At 42.0% G+C, this 26,649-nt stretch overlaps 1 protein-coding gene across 7 annotated transcripts in view; it reads left to right on the forward strand.

Moving 5' to 3' along the window:
- Nucleotides 1–26,649, forward strand: part of LOC138848171 (uncharacterized) — an 87,377-nt gene that overhangs the window by 11,449 nt on the left and 49,279 nt on the right. For 2 of the 7 annotated variants that reach the window (XM_089302208.1, XM_089302207.1), the window contains 8 exons: nucleotides 2,405–2,569; nucleotides 6,249–6,392; nucleotides 8,854–8,895; nucleotides 10,087–10,171; nucleotides 12,406–12,546; nucleotides 16,591–16,668; nucleotides 18,810–18,876; nucleotides 24,094–24,273. In XM_089302208.1, the coding sequence (XP_089158334.1) occupies nucleotides 6,367–6,392; nucleotides 8,854–8,895; nucleotides 10,087–10,171; nucleotides 12,406–12,546; nucleotides 16,591–16,668; nucleotides 18,810–18,876; nucleotides 24,094–24,273 (619 nt within the window). In that variant the 5' untranslated portion in view covers nucleotides 2,405–2,569; nucleotides 6,249–6,366. Of the gene's footprint in view, nucleotides 1–2,404; nucleotides 2,570–6,248; nucleotides 6,393–8,853; nucleotides 8,896–10,086; nucleotides 10,172–12,405; nucleotides 12,547–12,633; nucleotides 13,306–16,590; nucleotides 16,669–18,809; nucleotides 18,877–24,093; nucleotides 24,274–26,649 lie in introns of those variants that run through there. The other 5 variants (XM_089302206.1, XM_089302210.1, XM_089302209.1 and 2 more) reach the window with 5 other exon arrangements.

Consider the following 26,649-nt stretch of genomic DNA (forward strand, 5'->3'; position numbering starts at 1 on the left):
AAATTTTCAATAATCTTCAGTACTTTCTTTTTTTATTCTTAAAATCTATCTATTAAGGGATACAAATTTTCATAAGTGCAACTTTAGGAGTATAGTTATTCTTCTCACTATATCAGTCCTCCCACCCACACTCCCATGCCTCATCCCCCTCACTCTCCCCTTCCCAGTTCTATTCTCCATTAAGATTCATTTTCAATTAACTTTGTACATAGAAGACCAACTCTATATTAAGGAAAGATGTCAACAATTTTCACACATACACACACGCACACATATGCACATACACAAACTGTTTGAAAACTGGTTTTACAGTTAACTCTCAATACAACTCATTGAGGACAGAGGTCCTGCATGGGGAGTCAGTGCACAGTGACTTCTGCTGTTAATTTTTTTTTTTAACTTTTATTTAATGAATATAAATTTCCAAAGTACGATTTATGGATTACAATGGCTTCCCCCACATACCGTCCCTCCCACCCACTACCCTCCCCTTTCCCACTCCCTCTCCCCTTCCATTCACATCAAGATTCATTTTCGATTATCTTAATATACAGAAGATCAGCTTAGTATACATTAAGTAAGGATTTCAACAGTTTGCTCTCACACAGAAACATAAAGTGAAAAATAATAGATGATATTTTTTAAATGATGATGAAATCAGATCAGACCTATTGTCATGTTTAATCCCAGTGAGAGTCAAGTTGGGAGTTGATAATTTTTTTTTTTTTTTTTTTTACAGAGGATCAGTTTAGTATACATTAAGTAAAGATTTCAACAGTTTGCACCCCCATAAAAACACAAAGTGAAATATATTGTTTGAGTACTCGTACCAGGGGATTCCAATTCTGCTGTTAATTTAACAATGAACACTCTCATGGATGACGTCAGTGACCACCCGAGGCTCTTGAAATGAGCTGTCTAGGCTATGGAAGCCTTTTTTAATAGAAAACGTTTATTTCATAAATACAGATTTCAAAAGGAAAACTTTTGGATTATAGCGGTTTTTTCCCCTATGGACAAGGCCATAAGCAAAGTGGAAGTTCTCTCTTCCCTTTAGAGATAAGTGCACTCTTCTTTGATTGCCACTTTTTTCCACTGGGGTCTACAGAGATCGTTCGTGTAGACTATGTTTTTGCCACAGTGTCTTGGCTTTCCATGCCTGAAATGCTCTCACAGACTTTTGATCCTCAATACTGCCAAGTGCACACCAGCAGAATCTTTCGTATGCACATTTCTGCTAACTGTGTATTCCACAGAATTTCAGCTTTTTCTTTCTCATGCTCCTCAGACGTGTTGCAGCCTTCGCTTATTGCTGATTGCAAATCCGCATTCCAATTTTTAGATGCTTATGGCAATGGCACCTAGTCTCAGGAAGCAACATTCTTTTTGTTAAAATAATAGAGGTACAACAATGACCAGAAACGGAGAGATTGAAAACCACAGGAATTCCTTGTTACGGACCTGTAGGGCACAGGTTTATTTGGGATTCTCTGGGTCCACTTCATAGGGTCCTCTAAGCTTGGTCCACATGTTGGGAGATTGCTCTGGGCTAGGATCTGCTTCTGAGCTAATTCAGAACATTGTTTGAATCCCCTTACTTGTAGTTGAGGTACCTTCCTCCTCCAGCTGTCACCTGGGGGCTGACTACATCTAGTCTCATGTTTCTGTGTAGCTCCTGCCCATATGACAGATTCATTCTCCCTTGCCCTTCAACTCTTTCTGGCTTCCCCTTCTGTGCCATGTCCTGAGTCAGTGTAGATGATAATCTCTGATTTGGGGACCTCTTGGGGGTTAGTTTAGGCCTCCTAAACTAGGGAATGTACTCTCCCTATTTGAAGGTTCATCACATTCATTCTGTCTTCACAGTCTCTTTTTGCAGATAGCACAGTCATAGGCTGCAATCATTAGGGTGTGCGGCTTTTGGATGGGTTGTTTTAGAACCCTCTGTGTACCACAGACTTTGTGGAAAACATCCCTTCCATCATTCCACCAGCAGTTGTCCATGGTTACCAAGACCTCCGTGTTAGTAAGTCCAATGATGAGTCCTCAGTAACCACCTGCCTTACCTTCCATAGCGTTTGATGGGAGCGATGGCTCCCTTCTTGTTATCCTCTCAGTTCTCCACTTACCTGACACCTCTTGGTCTGAGCGGCTGTCTTCTTTGGCACTCCTGTAAGACGATACTTGCCCTAGGTTCTCCCTTGGATGTGTTCCCTGTCCAACTCTCTCAGTGCCACCTGCTCTTTGAGACCTGTAAAACCTGAAACCCCATTGGCATCTGTAGTTGGAGAGCCTTGTCTGAGGAATTGAGATGACAGTTTTATCATGTGTCACTCCTAATGACCGGCATCAAACTAGTCTGTGACCATTGACTAGCTACTCTTTGGTGTTTGCTGTTGAGCAGGGACGATGATTTTCAAGAGGCTGGGACTTCAGAGGATGCAAGTGCTTCAAAGAGACGTGAACGAAGACTACTGGTGCACGGTCCGATAAAGTTAAGAACGGGTAATAAGAAAACAAAGCATCAGGCTTTTTTGTACAAGGACGTACTGAAAATCTCGAACATTCGGTAGGTGCATATGCTGCATGCTGTCCTGATCATCGTGAAATATATTGTCTCTAACAAAATTCATTTTCATGCACTCTTTCTCAGCAAGTAGCATGTTTTTACTTTGTTTTTGCCAGTGATTTCATTCTTCACTTATTAAACAAGTAGTCATGGAAGTTTTATTCTGTATTGTGCCCCTGTAGACAGTGGAATCAAGAATGGGAGAGACAGGGTTCCTCTCTCTCTCTCTCTCTCTCTCTCTCTTTGAACATTTATTTATTTATTTTAAAGGAAGAGTTAGAGAGAGGTAGAGGCAGTGAGAGAAAGAGAAGGGCGGGGGAGAGAGAGACACAGAGAGAGACAGAGACAGTCTTCCATCCGCTGGTTCACTCTCCAGATGGCAGCAAATGCCGAAGCTGCACCAGTTTGAAGCCAGGATGCAGGATCCAGGAGCTTCTTCCAGATCTTCCACATGGGTACAGGCGCCCAAGGACTTGGGCCATCTTCTAATGCTTTCCCAGGCCATAGCAGAGAGCTGTATTGGATGTTGAGCAGCCGGGACTTGAACTGGCACCCACATGGCATGCTGGCACTGCAGGCAGTGGCTCTACCTGCTACGCCACAGTGCTGGTCCCAGGATTCTTCTTTCTTGAGTCTTGCCTAGAGATGATCAAACTAAGAAAGAGACAATTGAAGATTGTAATAATGTGCATCTGATAGTAGGAAATAAACAGTGCCATGTGGAGAGTGTCAGAGAAGAGTCCCACTAGGGTGCCTCTGTGAGATGCAACATTGAAACCATTCCTCTGGTGTGAGAAGCAGCCACCTGTTCTATAGACTGGGTGTCCCGATTTGCCTGGCTGAGGGGACTGCAGGCCATCGTGTATGCAGCTTGACCCTTTGGGAGCAGGGCTTCAGCAAGGCTGATGTTTCTGGAGCTCATTGTAATTGACCAGGTCAGAGGTGAGACTGAATAAGTGCTCAGGGTTCTGGTCACAGAGGATCTTGACAGATCCCAGTAAGGGGTTGAGAAATGCCTTTGAAGGGGTTTCCTTATGGAAATGGCCATATCAGGTAAATATTGTAGTATATCATTGTGGCTGCTGGGAGATAATGGATTGGAGAGCTGGCAGCAATATAGGAGGGAGACTATGTCCTGGAGATGATAACCCAGATCACTGATACCAAGGGCCCCAACTTGGGAGGGACAGTGAAAGCAAAAGGTACAGGAGGCAGATTTGGTGTGCCGGTTGGAGATAGACACAAGTGGTCACTCCCACTGTCAGCCTTGAACACAAATGCAACCAGTACACAGCCTGGAATAAGGCAACTGCTTAATACACGTGTGCAGGGAAGGAGTAGGCAGGAATAGACTGATCTGGACATCTGCTTATCTGCTCCACCTGTGTTTTCATAATTTATGAAATATTATATAAGACAAAGACTAGTTCCACAAACAAAATCTCACCAGGAAGTGAGTAAAGAAAAATAAAAGTTGCCAGTGCTGCCCTCCCCTTGGCTTCCAGTTCTGCCCTGTCCTAGAGCAGAGAAGCAAGACTCAGGCCCAGTTTTATAAAATGCAGTCTCATCTTAGTGACAATCATATGAGGTATGTTGGATCAGGGGTGTGTTAAGCGCAATCTGTGTGTTCAGGATATCTTGTACCTCCTCTTGCCTAATCCTTGCTTTCACTATCTGAGATGGGTCTGTATTCTTGTTTTCCAACAGGCTCTGATGCTAAGAGAGCCCCAGTGGCTGCCTCAAGGTCACCACAGTAGTCGTGGGTCCATGATTTTTTTTTTTTTAAGATTTATTTTATTTATTTGAAAGTCAGTTAGAGAGAGATGTAGAGACAGAGAGAGAGGTCTTCCCTCCATTGGTTCACTCCGTAGATGGCCGCAACAGCCAGAGTTGTGCCGATCTGAAGCCAGGAGCCAGGAGCTTCTTCCGGGTCTCCCACATGGGTGCAGGGGCCCAAGGACTTGGGCCATCTTCTACTGCTATCTCAGGCCATAGCAGAGAGCTGGATTGGAAGAGTAGCAGCCGGAAGTAGAACTGGCGTCCATATGGGATTCCGGTGCTTCAGCAGGCCAGGGCTTTACCCACTGTGCCACAGCGCTGGTCCTGTGAGCCCATGTTTAAAACTAGATCTCTTTATTATAGTACCGGCTCTCACCCAGCTGCCTCAACACTTTGTATTCTTTTGGATCCCATGGCAGATTTTATGACAGTTTCATTTCAATCGCTTTAAATCATAGGGAGCCCTGTGGCCAAATCCCTGAACATCCTCCTTAAGGCTTAGAGCTCTTCACGTCTACCACTCACCTGAGAGTTAGATTTGTAAATGAACAAGGCAGCATGCCAGAGGGCGAAAGTGGGGTGGACCAAACCAGTACTGAGCAATATCACTGCTGAAGCTGCGATATTGTCACCTTGTGCTCTCTGCAGAGAAAAATGGGAGGTGTTTTCTTCCCTTATGGATAAGACGTTGAGCACTTGGACTAAGGTACATTTTGTTTTGTGCTTTTATTTTGGCTGCAGTCTGTAGGACACAGTATTTTTTTAAGCCAGAATCTGTGGGGCAGATGATCTGAACCAAATCTTAAGAAGGAAATTTGAGCTGGTGTCATGGCTCATCTGGCTAATCCTCCGCCGGCGGCGCCGGCACCCCGGGTTCTAGTCCCGGTTGGGGCACCCAATTCTGTCCTGGTTGCTCCTCTTCCAGTCCAGCTCTCTGCTGTGGCCCGGGAAGGCAGTGGAGGACGGCCCGGGTGCTTGGGCCCTGCACCCGCATGGGAGACCAGGAAGAAGCACCTGCTCCTGGCTTCGGATTGGCAGAGCACCGGCCATAGCAGCCATTTTGGGGATGAACCAACGGAAGGAAGATCTTTTTCTCTCTCTCACTGTCTAACTCTGCCTTTTAAAAAAAAAAAAAAAAAAAAGGAAATTTGAAAGAAGCTGTCTTTAGAGAAGGAGTGGAGAGGGTCCCCCCACCCCGCCAGGATCATTTTGAATATTTATAGCACCTTTCACGGGCTGGAGAAAATCATCAACTTAAAAATTTAGCCTGTTACGGATTTATTGAATTTTGAATCCAGCTTGCAGTTAGTTGCCTTGGCAGTGCCAGCCTCAGTGACTTCACAGGCTTTGTACAGCCCAGGGACCAGACATTCACCATCCCAGCTTTCAAGATGCAAAATTTGTATAAGAATTAAGATTCAAAGGTATTTGTAATATCTGAAACTAAGGTTATTCCGAGATTATGTATGTATAGTCTGTGAAGAAGAAAATTTTATAAATAATTCATCCATGATTTAATCTTTGTTCAACCCCTCAGCCACTCTGTTGAAGTCAATCAGATGTGCATGACCAGAGAGTGAGTGATTCTCTTAAGATGTAACACCTTTAAAATACAGAGTATGGCCTCAAGTCCATAGTCAGCATTCAGAAACAGACCAGTCCACCTGTTGCCACTGGCTGCCGTTAATCTTGTGTGTGTGGGCCCCTTGTGGGCCAGCCTTCACTGAGCACATGATTTTGTCCAGGTCCACCTGACTCTTGCCTGTGCTGTGCACTGAGAGGGAATAGATGGATGTGAGCTTTTCTTGGTTATGGAACATGGAGGATTGGGGTTTGCTCAGGAGAGGATGTGCTCTCATTACATTTAAGAAAAAAACATCTTGCTTGATGATCTTTTTAGGTACAGCAAAAATATTTACTACAAATATGTCATCCCTGTCAATGAAATATGGATTTCCAAATGCATTGTTGAGGAAGGTGATACCAGTGCCTCCAGGTGCCTGAATATTGGCTGGCCCATGGCGAATTATAGGGCCAAGTTCTTGTAAGTATCACTGCTGAGTCTTGTAATTTTACTTTGATATAGAAGGATATAACCCTTATTGCCTTTTCTAGCAAAGATAGAGAAATGCACCTAAATTTTCTTCCAAACTTGTTTTTTTTTGGGGGGGGGGGGATTGGTAAGCATTTTAATTTGACCCTATAATAATCTGCTGCCTCATGCTTTGACTTCCAGCCATGGCACTTGTATGACACATATTTTCCCCAAGAGGTTTTTATGTGCCAATATGTGTGGAGAGAATGAAATGGGAACTGTTGGAATGATTTGCTTTGGTCTGAAGCAATGGTTTTCCAAGGGCTCCATGAGCTACTTGGGGAGTGGGTATTTTGGATTAATAAAAATAGATTTGAGAGAGCAAGGCTCTGGGGCCCCTCTCCAATATCCTCCAGCCTCTAGGTCTAGGCTTTTGTGTGTTTCAACTAGTAGAGTAGATCAATTCAGCTTGAAAAAGTCCTTTTATTCTCCCAAAGTAATGACCTAAAGAAATAATACTTGATATACAAATTAAATTATATCCTGGGTTGCTAGAATTGCTATTTGGTGTCTTCAGTGATACGGCCACCTGAAACAAAGATTTGATTCATGCGATGTGGGTGAGTTTTCCAAGGCCCACTTTGAGGCTGGTATGAGGAAAGGAAACGGGGCTCCATTTCCTAGACATCTTGTGTGTCTGTTTTTGTGTACGCAGGTACCTTGCAACCTCTGCCTGCTGCTCTGAACAGGCACAAACCCAATGTCCTGTGTGTTTTCCACATAGACAGTTCATCCCAGGTGCTTGGTGCTCTTTTTTGCTCTCCTCCTCTCCTCACTCCCTCCAGGTCTGTCAGGTCATATTGAAGTTGATACAATGGAGATATATCCAAACTGTTAATCAACTCAGTTCTGTGATGGAACTGCTTGCAAATATTACTGAGAACAAAGCCATGCTTGTACCACTGTCTGCATGTCTTCTTTGCCATGACAAATTTTCTCCCTAGGTTCTCAGATTCTATTGCTTAATGTCTTCTTAATCTTGCAGGTGATAGGAAGCTGCCTATTTGTGGTGCCTTTGATGAGGAGTTCCACTAGACAGTTTTTTGAATGAGGGAGAAGCGTGGGCACGAGGTGGACATAGGCTATATTGGCTGTGAAGCTATGTAAACACATACAACACATTTACAACAATGCCCAGCACCGAGTACATTTGCTGTTGGCTGTTATCACTCTTATGCAAATTGGCATAAGTAACCCGTGGTGTTCAAGTCCATATGAAGGTGGAAAGCCAAGGAAATGTCCACTTTGCTGTGGAAGCATGTCCTGAGAAGGCATAGAAATGCCGCGTGGGTGAGCTCTCGCTGGTAGAAATAGGAAATGTGGCAGCCCCTGCAGAAAAACCTGTTGCTTCCGTGAGTTCAATGTAGGACGACTGAGCAGGACTGAGCAATTCCACTGTGGAATATAGGTCCAAGAAAAGTGTAAACATGCATACACTCTGTTTGTTCCTAACTCTGACTTTTGGGCACAAATGTTCCTAGCAGTGTTGTTCATTAGAGCCAGAAGTTAGCAACAAATTACATGTTCATGACCTGATGAATGGATAGTTATGACATGGTGTAGGATCTGGGGGTGGTGGAGAATAGCGTGTGGCTGCTTACTAGAGATTAGGGTTTACTCTCGGGATAATGAAAATATTCATGAGCAAGGTATTACAGGTGCTGCCGGCACAGGACCCAGTCATATAAATGGTCAGTTTTATTTTCCATGTAGTCAATCACTCCCCAGCTGTTTTGAATGCTAGTAAATTATAAGCCCATGTATGTTTGCGACTGCAGATCTTTTTCACTTTGGATTTCAAATACATTAATGATGTAGCAGAAAGGATATAAAACATTAGTCACCAAACACTAGGTGCTTTGACATCCTTCAGCACATCATAGCACTAAAATAATTTTCTAGGTATTTATTTGACATCTGACAATTCTGCAGCCTCTGTGAAGTACAGTGGTATGGATTTCCCCCCTAAAGTGAGCCCAGAGCATTCCATTCACATGCCCAGTCTCTTCAGTGTGACATAATCTGATCATAATGCTTTTTCCATTTGAATAGCACTTCAAGCTACAGGAGCACTCTGAGGTTTAATGACCTCCACTTTCGATGGTGGATACTGAGACTCCTGTCAGTTCAGTGACTCCTGTGATCACTGAGCTAGCATCCCATAGTTGCAATCCAGGGTTTCATTTCAAGTCAGCTTCTCCTTCCCTTGAAGAACTCTTTCCCATCGCTGTAATGTTGCTGTACAAGAGCAGACTCCACCCAGAGCCCTTGTGTGAGAGGGCACTACTTACGCCTGAGTCCCCGTCACCCACACTTGCCTGCTGCTGTGTTTGTCTGCAATGGTAGTCTTAATCAGATGGAATTAGTCTTTTATGTAGCTTACTATTTTCTCTGACTTCTCTGCTTGCAGTTCGAAGACATTTATGGAAAAATGGGAACGTCTGCTGGACAGGTATTTCTCTAGCATACAGATTTTGAATCTTTCGTTTGTGATAGGAGGCATAAATCTCTGCAAGCAGTGCCCCTACATGATTCCCACTTAAAAATGCTCTTCCCACTTGAAAATACTCTTAGATGATCTTGCAATCCTTGGTTTCTCTACATGTGCTGTAAGTCATGTTCCCTCATTCACATGAATGTTCTGTTCACTGTTGAAGAAGTTCAAGATGTATCTTTCATCTTTCCCTCCATACAGCCTATGGATCAGAGCTAACAATATTCCCAATGTGTATTAAGTGTCTATAAATGTAGCTAGTACTGAGCTACTCAGTAGCTGAGTGGATCTACTCAGTGCTCTACTGAGTGAGTCTGAAAGCACCTGTTGCTTCCTACACTTGAAGCCATGAAGGCGGTCCAGATAGGAAAACGTTGAGGGGTGGATCTGCTGCCCAAACCACACATCAAGACACTCCCTGTTATTTTCCAGGCCATGCCGTCTTTCCCAGAATTATTTTCCTACTCATCTGGTTTTGTTGTTGTTCTTGTTTTGGCTTTTTAAAGATTTATTTATTTATCTGTTTGAGAGGTAGAGTTACAGAAAGAAGGAAAGGTGGAGGGTAAGCTCTTCCATCCACTGGTTCACTCCCCAAGTGGCCGCAATGGCTAGAGCTGGGCTGATCTGAAGCTAGGAGCCAGGAGCTTTTTCCTGGTCTATTGTGGAGCTACAGGGGCCCAGGCCTTGGGCCATCTTCTACTGCTTTCGCAGGCCATAGCCAGGAGCTGGATTGGAAGAGGAGCAACCGGGCCTGGAACCGGTGCCCATATGGGCTGCCGGTGCCACAGGCGGTGATGTTACCTCGTATGCCACAGCGATGCCACTCCTCATCTTTTGACCTTGCTGAGAAGTTCTACAAATCTAAATCTAAATAATATAAAAGTTATTTATAGATGAATATAAATATTTATATCCTGTAAGTATGCTATAGATATCTGTGCACAGAAATGCATATGTATGTCTCTGTATCAGTATATGTATTAGCTACCTCAAACAAGAGTTTCGTGTGTGTGTGTGTGTGTGTGTATATGTGTATATATAGGTACATATCAATGATGAGAAATATATAGAACATTTTGCCACATGAATTGATTTGAAGAGAAACATTAGCTAATTCATTAATTTTTGTTTCTTAATGATTTTGATTAGGTGTATAACTGAGTCGAAAGAGAAAGATCAAAAGCAGACGACAGTTCTACAGATAGAGTCAGATACCGTTAGCAACGTTCCTTATGTAAGTGTGTTTTGGACTCAACATTTTAAATTCCAATTTCCTGACTTTGACTGAAAGAGAGGTAGAGACAATGGGGATAGAGGTTTTAGGTAGAGAAACAGATAGAGATCAAGAAGTATGGGAAGAGGAACAATATAATGGAACAGAGGAGAGGAGAGAGGAGGGGATGAGAAGAAGAGGGAGGAGAGAGTGAGATTGGAGTGACAGAGAGAGATGGGAGAGTGAGAGTATTCCGAAGGGAACATGGAGAAATATATCTTCACCTACACATGCAATTTTTTTGTGTACATAAAAAAGTAAATGTTAGGTTATATGAAGCATTGGGAATCCACGATAACTCAGTGCTTATGCTTAGAAAGACTATTTCGTGTTAAATATCCACAGAGTTTCACATTTTCATAAAGTGTTTTTCCCAAGCCAGTATTCTGGGAATTAAATATTTCTGTTCATTTGTCACTACTTTCAAACAGTGTTTTTGTTTGTTCCCAGTTTTTCAATATTTATTTCATGTTAAAATATTTTTATTTATTTGGAAGGAATTTTAAAACCCTGAAATGTGTGAAAGAGTGATAGGACTATCACATCCAAATGTGCTGATTTGATGACATCTTGTCCTATTTTTGTTCCATAATTTATTTTCTCTGTCTGTCTCTTGATGTGTGTCTGGATATGCTTCTTTCTGAAGGCAGTTACATATGCTGCATGCCTTTATCTTCGAATACCTGTGTATTCCCAAGATCAAGATATAGTTTAGATAAACACCATACAGTCCTCACCTGGAAATGGAACATTGGTATAAATACTATTGCCACCTGTTGTTCATTTCATGTTCCAATTGATTGTTTGCTCTAGTAATGCTCCCTTTGTGGAACAGAATCCACTCTCTGAGTTAGGTGTTGCATTGAGCTGGTTACGTCCCACACCAAAGTCTGTCAGGATTGAATTAAACTTGGAGGGGTGAACCTTTGGAGAGATCGGTGTGTGTCTTCCTCATTTTTGTATGTTGTAGGGAAGAATATCTTCAGTTGGATCACATTTGATTTCTAAAATCATGACACACTAGCGCAGATCTTCATAACGGTGACCATGATAACACTGATACGCTATTTGACTTTTTTCTTTACAGCAGCTTCAGATCACAAAACATGGTATTCGCAGTGGAAAAAGCCTAGTCCAGCACAGCCATTTCCCAGCAGCTAATCAGAGCCAGGCATCTTTTATGAGCTGTTTTCCATAACCAGAGGAATTGCTTGAAGAAGTTGAAGTGGAGTTCTCCTGTAGGGAGGAGCACCCTTGTCTCAAGCTGCTTTGGTTTTAGTTATGGCAAATGGTTGCTCATCCTGGAATTTTTCAAAATCAATTTCATTTATGTATGGTTTTCATAAAATAATCATACCTAATGCTATTCATTCACACTTGAAAATCTGAGTTTTCTCTAATTTTCTCTTGATTTTATCTTACGGAAACTTGCCATTTCCTGTAGTAAAGTTCTGGTGCCAACCAATTTTCTAATTTGCTTTCATCCAAAAATGTGTAGATTTCAGCTTCACTTTAAAAAAAAAAAGATTTATTTATTTTATTTATTTGAAAATCAGACTTACACAGAGAGAGGAAATGCAGAGAGAGAGAGAGAGAGAGAGAGAGAGAGAGGGAGGGAGGGGTCTTACATCCGATGGTTCACCCCCCAATTGGCTGCAATGGCCAGAGCTGCACGGATCCGAAGCCAGGAGCCAGGAACTTTTTCCAGGTCTCCCACACAGGTGCAGGGGCCTAGGGACTTGGGCCATCCCACTGCTTTCCCAGGCCACAGAGGAGAGCTGGACTGGAAGCGGAGCAGCCAAGTCTTGAACCAGCGCCCATATGGGATGCCAGTACTTCAGGCCAGGGCATTCACCCACTGCACCACAGCGCCAGCCCCTCAGCTTCACTCTTGAAAGGCACTTTTGCTGAACCTGGAAAGAATATCCTAGCTAATATTTCTCTCTCTACGCCTTGCAGATATTCCACTGTGTTCTGGTCACGATGCTTTCTGATAGCTTGAGTGATCCATGGTGACTGTCTTATTTGCCTATTTTTGTGTCCCTGCTTTCAGGATCTGTGCTCCTTCTCTGACTTACAGTAATATGACCACAATGTGCCAAAACATGGCTTTCTTTGAATCTATTTTGTTTGATATTTTCTGAGTTCCTTTAATTTGTAACTTTTTAAAAAAGATTTATTTATTTACTTGAAAGTCAAATTACACAGAGGGAGAAGGAGAGGCGCGGAGAGAGAGAGAGGTCTTCCATCCACTGGTTCACTCCCCAGATGGCCGCAACGCCTGGAGGCACTGCAATCCGAAGCCAGGAGCCAGGAGCTTCCTCCGGGTCTCCCACGTGGGTACAGGGGCCCAAGGACTTGGGCCATCTTCTACTGCTTTCCCAGGCCACAGCAGAGAGCTGGATGGGAAGTGGAGCAGCCAGGACTTGAACTGGCACCCATATGGGATGCCGGCATACAGGCAGCGACCTTACCCGCTATGCCACAGCACCAGCCGCTAATTTGTAACTTTTTATTTTTGTCAAATTTGGGGAAATTTCACAGTGACTGCAAACATTTTTTCCTTCCTGTAGGCAGCAAATAGATGGGTTTTGTTTGTTAATCCATTCAGCCAGTCTGTGTCTTTTAACGGGGGATTTGAAGGCATTTAGATTGAAGATGACTATTAATAAGTAACTACTTTTCCCTGCCATTTTCCCAAAAATATTCCTGTTTTTTACGTTGAATTTCCTTTGAACTTTTACTGAGGGATTTTCTTCCTTTACCTTCTTTTGTAGTGATGACCATGTTTCTGTGTGCAACAAATCCTTAAGCATCTTTTGTGGGGCTGGACGGGTGGTGATAAATTCTTTGAATTTCTGTTTGTTATGGAAGGTCTTTATTTCACCTTCGTTCATAAATGAGATCTTTGCAGGTATGATATTGTTGGATGACATTTTTTTTCTTTTAAGCCTTGGAGTATATCTGGCCATTCTCTCCTAGCTTGTAGGGTTTCTGATGAGATGTCTGCTGTGAGTCTAACTGGAGATCCTCTAAAAGTACCATGACATTTCTCACATGCACATTTTAGAATCTTCTCCTTCTGTTTTACTGTGGTGAGTTTGATTACAATGTGGCATGATGAGGATATTTTCTGGTTATGTCTATTAGGAGTTTCATGTGCTTCCTTACTTGGATGTCCCTTTCTTTCTCCAAATTAGGAAAGTTTTCCGTTACTATTTCATTCAAAAGGCCTTCTAATCTTTTCTCTCTTTCCATGCCTTCAGGAACTTCTAGAACCTGTATGTTGGGTCACTTTATAGTATCTTGTAGATTTCCAACAGTGTTTTTTAGGTTTCTAATTTCCTCTTCTTGTGTTTGGTTTGACTGTATTCTTTCCTGTGCTTTGTCTCCTAAGTCTTATATTCTTTCTTCTTTTTTTTTTTTTTTCTACAGGCAGAGTGGGCAGTGAGACAGACAGAGAGAAAGGTCTTCCTTTGCCATTGGTTCACCCTCCAATGGCCGTTGCGGCCGGCACGCTGCAGCCAGCGCACCGCGCCGATCCGAAAGCTGGAGCCAGGTGCTTCTCCTGGTCTCCCTTGGGGTGCAGGGCCCAAGAACTTGGGCCATCCTCTACTGCACTCCCAGGCCACAGCAGAGAGCTGGCCTGGAAGAGGGGCAACCGGGACAGAATCCGGTGCCCCGACCAGGACTAGAACCTGGTGTGCTGGCGCCGCTAGGTGGAGGATTATCCTATTGAGCCGTGGTGCCGGCCCATATTCTTTCTTCTTCACTGATTATGTTGTTAAGGCTCCCCACTGCATTTTTAATTCATTTTATTATATTCTTCATTTCATTTTGATTTCCCTTTAAGGTCTCAATTTCATGGAGGAAATTTTATTTCATGTCCTGTACAGATTTCAGTAGTTTGTGCATTTGTGTCCGATAACTTCTGTGTAATCTTACGATCAATTTTTAAACTTCCATTTCCTACATTTCTTCTGCCTCAATGTATTCACAATCTACTGTTGAAGGGTTTTACTCTTTTCAGGGTGTCATGTCGTGTTCCTTATTCTTGTTTCTTGAATTGGTGGGTTTGTTGTTTGGCATGTGTGGAGATACTTGTTGGTTTCTTCCTTTTCTTCTTCTTCTTTTTTTTTTTTTTTTTTTTTTTTTTTTTTTGGTCTAGTGGATTTTATCTGTGTACTGTGGCTCTGTAGATAAGTGGAATGTCTACTTTAAGTGAATATCTAGCTTGTAGTGGGTGTGATCAGGGAGCTCTGTTCAGTTCTCCAGGGTTAAGGGCATGTCTGAGGTGATACACCCAGGTTTGGCACAGTAAATCTCTCTCTCTGTTTTTTATCAGAAGGGAAATTTTTTCTGCTCAGCTGAGCTCCTCTCCTTAATGGAGACCAGTGCCTTAGCGCTAGCCCCAGTGGCTATAATATTCATCCACTCTGTCGCAGGGAGCACACAAAGGATCTGTGCAGTCCTCAGTGTAAGTTTAGATTCTCCAGCGATGTCTCTCACCAGGTAACCAGGAAGCCCTGAGCATGTGGAGTCTCCCAGTGTGAGTGCCCAAAGTCCCAGCCTCACCGTGGATCCTGCCTCACACCCTCAGTTTTTTTCACAGTCCCAGTAGAGAAGCCTCACAAAGTCACAGGCTCCTATCCCCCTGTTAGTTCTTCCCACTAGTCAGGGGTCTCCACTCAACTAGTTGCTGGGCATGGACACGAGCTGGCACAGCTGTTACATATGTCCAAAATGGCACCTGCTCTATTGGCTTGTTACAGAATGGCATTGTAAAGTGATTGGGGAAAGAGAAATTGTGTCCATACTTTTTTTTCTCTTCTAGTTTGGAAAGTACACTTTCCTCGTTGGGGCTGCAAGCCAAGTTTTCTCTAGGCTCTCTTTGCAGCTTAATCACCAGTGCCTTGGACTACTGCTAGTACTGTCTGGTCTCACCTCACTTTCCAATGCCAGTGCGTAGGCTCTTGGCTGCTGGGCAGGCTCTCGGCTATTGGAGTCCCAAGTTGTGGGCATCCGTGCCATCCACAGGAGGTCCACCATGTCCCTCTAATTTTGGTAGAGTTTCCTCTGGCATTTTCTCCCCAACTCTTCCCTGAGACTACACTCTTTCCACTTTTTAAAAACTATCTTCTCCTGGACTAGGGCAGTAAGCTCTAATTTTTTCAATCATACCTTTCTTCCTTTTTCAGACTGACTGTTTCCAATTGATGTATTTTCAAATTCATTGTCTTCAATTTGCCATCTCACTTGTGCTTTTTAGTCCACCCACTGCATTGTTCTTTCAGATATTTTTCACAGCTAAAGTTCCCATTTTGAAATATCTTCTGTTTTTGTGCTGGGACAGCCTCTACTTTTTTTAATTTTTTTTTTTCATTTTCAGCACATTTGTTTTAATGTCTTGGAGCACATAGCTGCTTTTGTTGCATAATTTTCATATGAAACTCTTAGAGATCTGGTCACATTTCCCTGGCCGTTATATATGGAGTAACATCTCATATGGAAAAGAAATGAAACTCATTTCCATATTTTCTAATTATTGAATAGTTTAAGTTACATGCTTATAAGCAGCTCCATCTATGTGTTCATAGAGAGAACAGGACCAGAAAAGAAGGCCCATACCCTTGTACTGCTTATTTTGAATTTAATGATTTCCATATACCATGAAAATCCATTATGTTACAAACCAGATAAATTGGAAAAAGATGAGTAATCCTTCAAAAGAGTTTTTTTCCTTAAAAAATTCTGTGAAAGTGTTCATGTACAGTTTTAAAATTCTATGGGTATCTCAAAAAAGAACTCAGATGTCTAGAATTTTCAGCCTTGAATTCTGGGTTCATGGTCTCAATACATTTTGACAATGAAAATCTAAAAAGGGTGATCTGACTAGGAGAAGGTATTCCCTACATAGTGGTTTATGGAGCAAGAATGCCTGTGAGAGCCAGTTCTTACTCTCATTTGACGAGGACTGAATATATGGTATGCAAAGAAATCAATCTAAACATAAAAACACAACTCATCAAGAGAAGGAGAGAGACTGACTCCTTGTTGAACTATTCCCTGCATGATGGAAATAGTCTTTGGGTGTTGGGCTCTTTCTGAATTGAGGTTCTTTCTGTTTGGGCCTAAGCAGTTATATTTTTAGTATCATAACTCCTCTATTAGAAACATGTTAATTAATTGAAATTCTTTCTTCTGGCTTTGTGTTACGTAAAGTAATAAAAATCAGTTATCATTAAGGTTTGGTGCTTCATATGTATTTTGCTTTGTCATTACTCAAACTTTACCCTGAAACCAAGAGTTTCATAATTATGTAACCATATACTTTAACATTCTCCTGTATCAGCAGTTTTTTCTTCTTTTCCCTTTTACAGTCTGGAATTATAACAGTTACCAATTTAGACACAGTGAGTGACGTTATCCATATGGCACTACCAGTGCTAGGATTAAGTGTAAGTAATCTGAAAGATACTTTGAGTTAAATAACAACTTTGGTTTTTGAGATGAATGTATTTTCCCTTTGATCCAGATACATGCACACATGCTTACAGTGTATATTTGTAAAATACAGTTCCGGGCAAAGAGACCAATTGTAGGCAGCAATATATTTTGTCCCCAGAACCATGTGCACATGTGGGAATGGAAAACGTCGGAGATGTATTTGTCTATGTATGGGTATTGCTCTTCTGTTCCGATTTTAAATTTCATGTGAACTGAAAGCCATAATTTAATGAAATTGGAGTATAATTTCAGATTGCTATTGTCATGTATTTTATTTTTTTTGTGTGTATATATATAAATGTATATATATATACACACAAAAATATCTTACATGCTTCCTAATAACCTTGTCTGTTGGATTGCTATTTCTGTATATTCTGGTTTCTCCAATCCCACACCTATCATCTCAGTGTACACAAACCTAATAGACATGTCTAGTTGAATTTTTTTTTTAATTTTTGAGGGTCGGAGAGGACAGAGATAGCAAGAGGGATGAAGACAGACACAGAGAGAGGAAGACACAGAAATACATAGAGAGGGTGCTCGCCTCTGTTGGTTCAATCTCTGGATGCCCACAGCACCTAAGGGTGGTCTGAAGCTAAGGTCTGGATGCAGGAGTACGATTCAGGTACCCCACGTGGGTGGCAGGAACCCAGTTACTTGAGAATTCATAGCTGCTTCCCAGAATGCACATTAGCAGGGAGCTGGAATCAGGACCTAGAACTTGGATTGGAACCCAGCTATTGTGGCGTGAGTCTCAGGCATCTTCAAACCACCATGCTAAAATCTCACTCCTTGTAAATTTGGACATGAAGAACACCTGCATAAAAGCTGTATGCCTTAGATGCTGATTCAGGGAATGATATATCTGGTGCCTCTAATAAATTATTAAAGAGCAAGATAAGAGTTGAATGAAAGCTTGCTCTTCGGGGAATGTGTGTGCACACCACATACATGTCTTTTTTAAAAACTTGTTTTATTTGAGAGACATAGACAGACAGAAGAGTTTATGTCTATGGTTTCACTCGACAAGTGCCTACAGCAGCAGTAGAGCTGATGCCTGGAGCTGAGAACTTAATCCAGGTCTCTTGTGTAGATGATAGAAAGCCAGCTAAGTCCAGTAAAACACAGCATTCTTCAAAGAGACTGGAGATAGCTGAGAGTGGAATGATCAGGATTAGACTTACCTTTACTAGTGAAGTGGCATAAATATGATTCTTTATTCCTTAGGTCACTTGGGATAATAGCATTGTGATCCTTGTCAAAAGTCATATGGCATGAATCTGGGGTGTAGTCTTGGAGGCTCAGAAAGGGACCGAAGTTATTTCGGTCAGTCCTGTTAACTCGAATAGCATTGGCACTGGTCCCAATTATTTTCTTGTTTGGAAATGTAGAAATGCTAAAGAAATACATCCTTGATCTGGCTAAAAAGCCCATGAGAGTTTCTCAGGCATGGAAAGCCAAGACACTGTGGCAAAAAAATGACCTAAATGGAAGATCTCTGTGAGTGCGATCCCAGTGGAAAGAACAGGCCATCAAAGAAGGAGGCACCTTTCTCTGAAGGGAGGAGAGAACTTTCACTTTGACTCTGGCCTTGTCTAATAAGGCCGGAGTTTGTGAACCCAAGAGGTTTCCATAGCCTTGGCAGCTCATGACAAGAGCCTCGGGTGATTACTGACGTCATAAATAAGAGTGTCAACTGTTAAATCAATAATAGGAGTCACTGTGCACTTGCTGCCCATGTAGGATCTGTGTTTTTAATGTGTTGTACTATGTGAATGAATGGTAAGACTTATCTTCAAACAGTACTTTATGCTTTGTATGTCTGTGTGGGTACAAAGTGTTGAAATCTTTACTTAGTATATACTAAGTTGATCTTCTGTATATAAAGAGAATTAAAAATGAATCTTACTGAAGAGTTGGTTGGGAGAGGGAGTAGGAGATGGGATGGTTTGCGAGTGGGAGGGTGGTTATGGGGGGAAAATGCTTTCAAAATTTATATTTATTAAAGTTTTCTAAAAAACAAAAGAAATACATCCTTGAAGTATGCCCTGACAAAGACTTGTGATACTTAGTTCTTTTTGTCTCTAAGGGCTCAGAAATGGACTACCAATTGTGGGTCTATTCAAACCAGAGAAAGACCTCTTACCCGCTCATCGGTAAGTGTCCAGCAAAATAAAAAATGAAATGTATTGCTTCAAAATGGTAACTATTAATTTCCAGACTATGCATTGTTTGTTCTTAAGCTTAAATATCTTTACAAGGGAGAAAACAACCTCATGTAGTCAGTACTCATTTATAAAAGGAATTGCCAAGTGTATACTCTACCCTGGGTGCCTGACAACATATCTTCATACAGCAATTTAAGTTGTAGTTGGAAAAGAAACTGAAGTTTTATTCTCTGCTTTTCCATGTGGATAGCACAACTGTCTTGGAATAGTCCTTTTTTTTTTCTTTTTTTGTAATGAAATGAAAATGGGGTCGAATTTCATCTCTCCAAACATTTGATTGATGCCCATATACTGGTTTGTATTCCCCTTTCCATTTCTAGTCTCATAGGTAATCTCTATTTTTAAGTCTTGCAAAATCTGTCAGGTCTATGTCCAAGTATACCACTCTCCCTCCTCCTTCCTTTCTTATTCTTTCTTTTAAGTTTTATAATAACATACTTTCAGTTTACTTTAAAATCATATGCTTAACCCTCCACTAAGTAAAAAATTTACCAGTAGTAAGAAAGAACAACAACACTGTTCTAAATAGTAGAGGAACAGGTTATTATTTACAGACAAGGGCTTTAAACAATAATCACATCTCAAAATGTGAATTTTACTCATATACATTAAATTTTTGTACTCTATTTGGTACCACAGATCAAGGAAAGCATATGATATTTGTCTTTTTGGGACTGGCTTATTTAACTAAATATAATGGTTTTCCGATGCATCCATTTTCTTGCAAAAGACAGAATGTTGTTCTTTTTTGTGGTTGAATAGTATGTATATAGCACATTTTCTTTATCCAGTCATTGGTTGATGGACAGTTGGGTTGATTTTATATCCTAGCTATTGTGCAATTGAGCGACAATAAACATGGGGGTACAGATAACTCTTTCGTGCACTGATTTCCTTTCCCTTGGTAAATTCCCAGGTGTGGGATGGCTGGGTCACATGATAGGTCTATTTTCCTGTTTTTGAGGAATCTTCATACTGTGTTCCATAATGGCTGTATTAATCTACATTTCCACAGATGTGTATTAGGGTACCTTTTTCCTACGTCCTCACCAACATTTATTGTTTGTTGATTTCTGCATGAAAGCCAATTTAATTAAGGTAAGGTGAAACCTCATGGTGGTTTTGTTTGCATGTCTCTGGTAGCTAGTGATCCTGAGGATTTTTCTTGTGTCTCTTGGCCACGTGAATGTCCTCTTTTGAAAAATGCCTGTTCAAGTCCTTTGAGCATTTTGTAGCTGGGTTGCTTGTTTTGTTGTTGTTGAGTTTCTTGAGCTCTTTATAGATTCTGGATCTTGATCCTTTATCTGTTGTATAGTTTGCCAGTGTTTTATTCCATTCTGTCGGTTGCTTCTTCACTTTGTTGAGTGTTTCCTTTGTAGAAGCTTCTTACTTTGATGTAATCCCATTTGTGTATTTTTGCTTTGATCTCCTTGCTTCCAGGGTCTTTTTCAAGAGGTGTTTGCCTATGCCAGTGTCTTGCAGAGGTTCTCCAATGTTCTCTAGCAGTTTGATGGTATCATGTCATAGATTGAGATTCTTGATCCATTTTGAGTGGACTTTTGTATAGGGTATATAGGTATATAGGTAGGGTTCTTACCTCATACTTCTGCACATGTATATACAACTTTCCAGCACCATTTGTTGAAGATACTGACCATTCTGTAGGTATTGATTTTAGCTCATTTGTCCAAAGATTAGTTGGTTGTACATGTTGGATTGGTTTATGAAGATTCTATTCTGTTTCATTGATCTATGTATTTATTTTAGTGTCAGATCCAAGCTGTTTTGATTATAGTAGTATGCTTTTTTAAAAAAAGATTTATTTATTTATTTACTTATTTGAAAGTCAGAGTTTCACAGAGAGAGGAGGGGCAGAGAAAGAGAGAGATCTTCCATCCGATGGTTCACTCCCCAGTTGGCCACAACGGCCGGCGCTGTGCTGATCCAAAGCCAGGAGCCAGTAGCTTCTTCCAGGTCTCCTACGTGGGTGCAGGAGCCCAAGGACTTGGGCCATCTTCTGCTGCTTCTCCAGGCCATAGCAGAGAGCTGGATTGGAAGTGCAGCAGCGGGGTCTTGAACCGGCATCCATATGGGATTCCGGCACTTTAGGCCAGGGTGTTAACCCACTGCACCACAGTGCTGGCCCCTGTAGTATGCTTTTAAATCTAGTATTGTAATGCTCCCAGTTTTGCTTTTGTTGTTTAGTATTGTTTGAGCTTGTTGGGCTCTCTTGTTTTTCTGTATGAATTTTAGCATCATAGTCTCTAGATCTGAGGAGAATGCCTTTGGTATTTTCATTGGATCACATTGAATCTGTAAATTTCTTTCTGTCATATGGACATTATGATGATAAGTCTTCTGATCCATGAACATGGAAGATTTTTCCATTTTTGTCTGTTTTCTATTTCTTTAATGCTCAATAATTTTCATTGTAGAGATCTTTCACCTTCTTGGTTCAGTTTATTTCAAGGTGTTGACATTTTTGTAGCTATTGTGAATGGGACTGATCTTACCAGTTCTTTGTCAGGCTTGGCATTGTCTGGGTACACAAAGTCTATTACTTTTTTGCATTGATTTTATATCCTGCAACTTTACCAAGCTCTCTTATGAGTTCCAGTAGTCTTTTAGTGGAGTTTCTGGTTCCCCTGTGTTTATGAATGTGTGTGTGTGTGTGTGTGTGTGTGTGTATACATGCATGCATGTCATCTGCAAACACATATATATTTATTGTGAAATTATGTCAAGAAGTTATTTGAGCATGATTAAAAATTAAGATAATCACATTCAAACTCCTAAAAGGTTTTTTGATGAACAAACATGTACAGTTCAGCCATTCTTTTTGTTGAATTTTCTAGCACTTGATCTTGAGGTTGTTGATAAAAACATTATACTTCTCCTAAAATAGTTGTTGAATTAACCTATATAAAGAAGAAACCATTCATGAATCATCATGTGTTTCAGTGTCTCTCATAGAAACAAGCCCTGGAAAGGAAGGGAGGCATACTATTTGTCATAGACTTTGTAATATAATGCTGGTGATTTCTATGAAAATCAAACAGTATTACTTACCTGGGCAATCTTCCTATTCTTCTTTCAACAGTCATGTAAAGGAACTAATGTGTAATTTATAATGTTTTCAAGTCACTTACAAAATTTGAAAATAAAGTTTCTGTTCTTTCTGAATGTACTTTGTCAGTCTCAAAATTCAGGAATTGCTAAATACATCTGAGGACAAAAGCCAACCACCGATTTTATGATGTTTCTCCTTAATTTTGACATCTTTGTAACAAGATAGCAATAGAGGCCGGCGCCATGGCTCACTAGGCTAATCCTCCGCCTTGCGGTGCCGGCACAGCGGGTTCTAGTCCCGGTCAGGGCGCCGGATTCTGTCCCGGTTGCCCCTCTTCCAGGCCAGCTCTCTGCTGTGGCCAGGGAGTGCAGTGGAGGATGGCCCAAGTTCTTGGGCCCCGCACCCCATGGGAGACCAGGATAAGTACCTGGCTCCTGCCATCGGATCAGTGCGGTGCGCCAGCCGCAGCGCGCTGGCCACGGCGGCCATTGGAGGGTGAACCAATGGCAAAAAGGAAGACCTTCCTCTCTGTCTCTCTCTCTCTCTCACTGTCCACTCCGTCTGTCAAAAAATAAAAAAAAATTAAAATAAAGATAGCAGTAGAGTTAGTGTGCAAATCAAATACTGTAAATGAATTTATTGAGTAGATGGCATTTGTTTATGTAAAATGTTTTTTCTGGAGGATGATTTGGACCCGAACAATGGCATGCACTGTGACTGGCTCCAAGAAATCCTAAGAGTGTATCTGTCGTTGGTGACTCCTAGCGGTCCTTATGGATGTGTGTTTAATATGCTCTCAGTTCCTGATCATCTTTTTCTGTCCTGGTTATGCCGATGGTTTGGTTTTGTTAATATTGCAGTTGTAGAAGCTTCTTTTACCATGAAAGAGACAAGTTGCTATAATTCTTGCTCTGAACAGGGTATTAATGTCCCATGAAATGGAAAATTTAACTAATATGTCAGAAATTGAATAAAGGGAGCTTTCACTTTGTTGTTGAAAAGAAAATCCCTTTGACAGCACAGAATCGTGAAAACATGTTCGAAGTTTAGTTTTTGAGAGGCAAAAATAGACACAGAATGTTAAATTGCTAGTTCTATCCTTAAAGGTCCACGAAGATTGGAGGTGTCCTAGGGCAAGGGCCAGGAGCCAGAAGGCAGGTCATCAGTCCAGTCTTGCACGTGAGTGGCAGGAACATCAGTGTTCAAGACAACAGCTCTGCATCTTAGGGTCTGATCTGCATTTGCAGAGAGCTTCAGTCAGGATCCATGATCAAGGACCAAACCAGGTGGTCCAATGTGGGACAGAGGTGTCTTCATGGACATCCCAATTGCTAATACCCACCAGTAGCAGAGGATCTTGAGAATTTCTTGGGTTGCCAGCAATTTAAAAATGAGAGAGGAAAGCAATGACATTACATGTACTCCGTGAACATCAGTTGGTAGGATGGCTCTGGGTCTCTAACACTCTGCAGCACTCCCTCAGCTAGTGAGCTGTGAGGGGCTCCCGAGAGGGCCAAAGTAGGAGGGAAGTGTAACAGCAGACCATGGCCCCAGTGCTCTTGAGAATCACAGGCTATAAAACTGACAGAGAAATGAAGTCTCTTTTCATGATCTAACATCGTGGGAGAGAGATTCTAGGTTACAGCAACTCATGACATATATGGCCCAATCATTTAAAAAATGCAGACCACTGATGTTTACTCATGTTTACTCATATGAGGACGTTAAAAATCTAGTTGGAGTCAAGGCAGATTTTAGCAGGCCTTCTACTTTACAACGGAAATAACAAGTCATCAGTGTGCAGTGCACTGAGGGATCTTGGTCTTCTAAGCTAGGCAATGGGCTACTACTTCTGTTTGCATTGGAAAGGTCCTCTGCCTGGGTGCCTGCTTTATGCAGTGCCTCCCCAGAGAGAGCACACCTGATGCTCACTCCCAAGACACAGCTCTCTTCCTTGCAGAAGCCCCAGGAGAACTTGAGCTGTCCCCGGTGCTGTACCCACACTGACAACAAGGCATGTTTGATCATACCTGTCACCATCAGCCTGATGTGTATTGAGATTTTTCTCTGCCTAGGGCATGAGTGTCCATATGCTATCCAAGCAAGCTACCATCGAGCTGCCTTTCATAATCAGGAACCGGGGAAGTCCACCTCCGCCCTGAGCATGGAGGATCCCGTTCTGGAGATCTTGTCTGATGGAGGGATCCAGTTCGTGTTGAAGCCCAGGCACACGGCTAAAAGGCAGCGCCGGTGCGGTAAGTCTAATTTCCAGCAGGGTTCTGCTCTCTGCTCATCCATGCATTCCTGAGAAAAAAATTCATGACAGAGAGCTGTTCTCCATGAGGGAGGAGGTGTGCATAAGTACAGGGACCCAGTACTCACCAAGAACCAGGCTTAGAGAAACTGTTCAAAGTCAGAACCCATCTCACTTCCAGGAGGATTGTGGTGGTTCTTCTACATTAGAACTTTTGTGTCCTCTGGATACCCTGAGCATTTGCTCCATAAAATAATGCATGCACAAACTTATGTGTCTGTAGAGAGAAGTTTCTTGTGGCCTGGCATCATGGTACAGTGGGTTAAGCTGCATCCTGCAATCCACATCAGAGCATTGGCTTGAGTCCTGGCTCTCCCAGTTCGGATGAAGCTCGCTGGCTTTATCAGAATGTGCCCGGGAAGGAAGCAGAAAATGACCCAAATACCTGGGTCCTTTGTCTCGCATGTGGGAGACCCAGGTGGAGTTCTAATCTCCAGCCCTGTCCCTGGTTGTTGTGGCCATTTGGGAAAAAAACAAAGTGATGAAAGATGTCTTTCTCTGTGTGTTATTCTGTATTACAAATAAATCTTTACAATGAAGAGCATCATGTGTGAAGGCCTGGAAATGAAGACTAAGCATTCCAGAGGGTAACCCTGAACCTGGAGTGAGAGCAGGAAGTAATCAATGTACTGCATGCCTTAGACTTACCTTATATGGAAGATCTCCAGGATGGTGAGAAACTGTGGCATTGAATTTGGATCTCTTCTGGCTTGGGCTGAAGTGGCTAGGGGGTTGCTTCCTGAATTGATCTCTTCATTATGCCCACGGCATGCTGACTTCCTCCAGGCTTCAGATGCATATCTAGACCAGACATGGACTGAACAGTTACGATCAGGGATGTTTCAGCTTTTTGCTTTCCAGTCTCTCCCTACTTGTCAATATTCTTTTGAGAGACCTTTCTCTGAAGAACAGTTTTTAGTAAGGTGGGAAATATTGTGGCAAGAATATAATGATTTCCACTGTGAATGGTGTTCGTACTTTTCTTGTGAGGATATTCTGTGATTTATATAGCTTATAAATGTGTTTTTGGTTGTAATTTTGAGCATATAGCAATATTCTATAAATGTTGCTCCTATGCAAGATTGTGAATCTGAACTTTGTAAACATCCACAACCCCCATTTGGGCAAGAGAATGCCACCACCAGAAGTATCGCCAGGAGTGTCAGAAAGGCTCAGTGTTTTTGAAGTGAGCTTGTTGAATTATGCAACGTGTCTCATGGAAAATGGCTGCTGTTTCCATTGGTCACAGAAGCAGCATGCGCTCTCAGTAAATAATGTACCTTATGAAAGCCTCAGCTAAGCACCAAAAGTATTTTTGTTTGAGAAAGATTGTAATGGCACTCATCTCTCTCTGTTCCCATATGTTCTGGATGTATAGATTCATATCAAGGTATGGAGCATGATGCTTCATTGCTTAGCTGTGTGACAACTAAGTAGTGGATTATGTCCCAATAGATTTTTAAATAATGAAATCAGGTGAGTCCTAGGTGTACCAGGTTGTGCACGAGTTAAACCATGTATTCTTGCCTGTTTTAAAGAAAGAGTTGGATATGGTAGTATGTATGAGCAGCCTCCTGCATTTGAGATGGCATTTGCTTTTTTCTTGTCTCCTTTTAAAAGGTGGAATTTTGAATGCTTGGTGTTGGATTACTTTGTGACTGCATGCTATCTGGAGAGTACTAACTAACCAGAAAGAGAATGGAGATAAAGTTTACTTTAGGGTGAGGAAACTGATGTGTGGGATCCCTTACACCATTTGATTGTAAATGATTACAGAAGAAAGTAATTCTCTTCACGGTTGTGATGAGTTGTGTGCCATGCTGAGTAATACATTATATTAGTGCAATGAGGTGTAGATAGCATCATTCTTAAACAAGTTGAGTCAAAGGAAAGTCCAAAGAATTGAGTAACTGGACTGGCTGATGAAGTGGCACATCTTGGAGCCTATCCTGGCTTCCTCAGTGATATAGCACCGTGAGGATTGCCCTCCCTTGTTTGTCTGATGGTGATGCATTCAGGGGCCCAGAAATGCCAAGAAGATGGCTGATGAATGATATTTGGGGAGGGGGCCGGTGCTGTGGCACAGCGGGTTAAAGCCCTGGCCTGAAGCGCAGCTGTCCCATATGGGCACCAGTTCTTGTCCCGGCTGCTCCTCTTCCGATCCAGCTCTGTGCTATGGCCTGGGAAAGCAGAAGAAGATGACCCAAGTCCTTGGGCCCCTGCACCCATGTGGGAGACCCAGAAAAAGCTCCTGGCTCCTGGCTTCGGGTCAGCATAGCTCTAGCCGTTGTGGCCATCTGGGGAGTGAACCAGTGGA

The sequence above is a fragment of the Oryctolagus cuniculus genome, chromosome 8 (assembly GCF_051225735.1).
Source record: "Oryctolagus cuniculus isolate XC-2025 breed Fujian yellow rabbit chromosome 8, ASM5122573v1, whole genome shotgun sequence".
NCBI lineage: Eukaryota > Metazoa > Chordata > Mammalia > Lagomorpha > Leporidae > Oryctolagus > Oryctolagus cuniculus.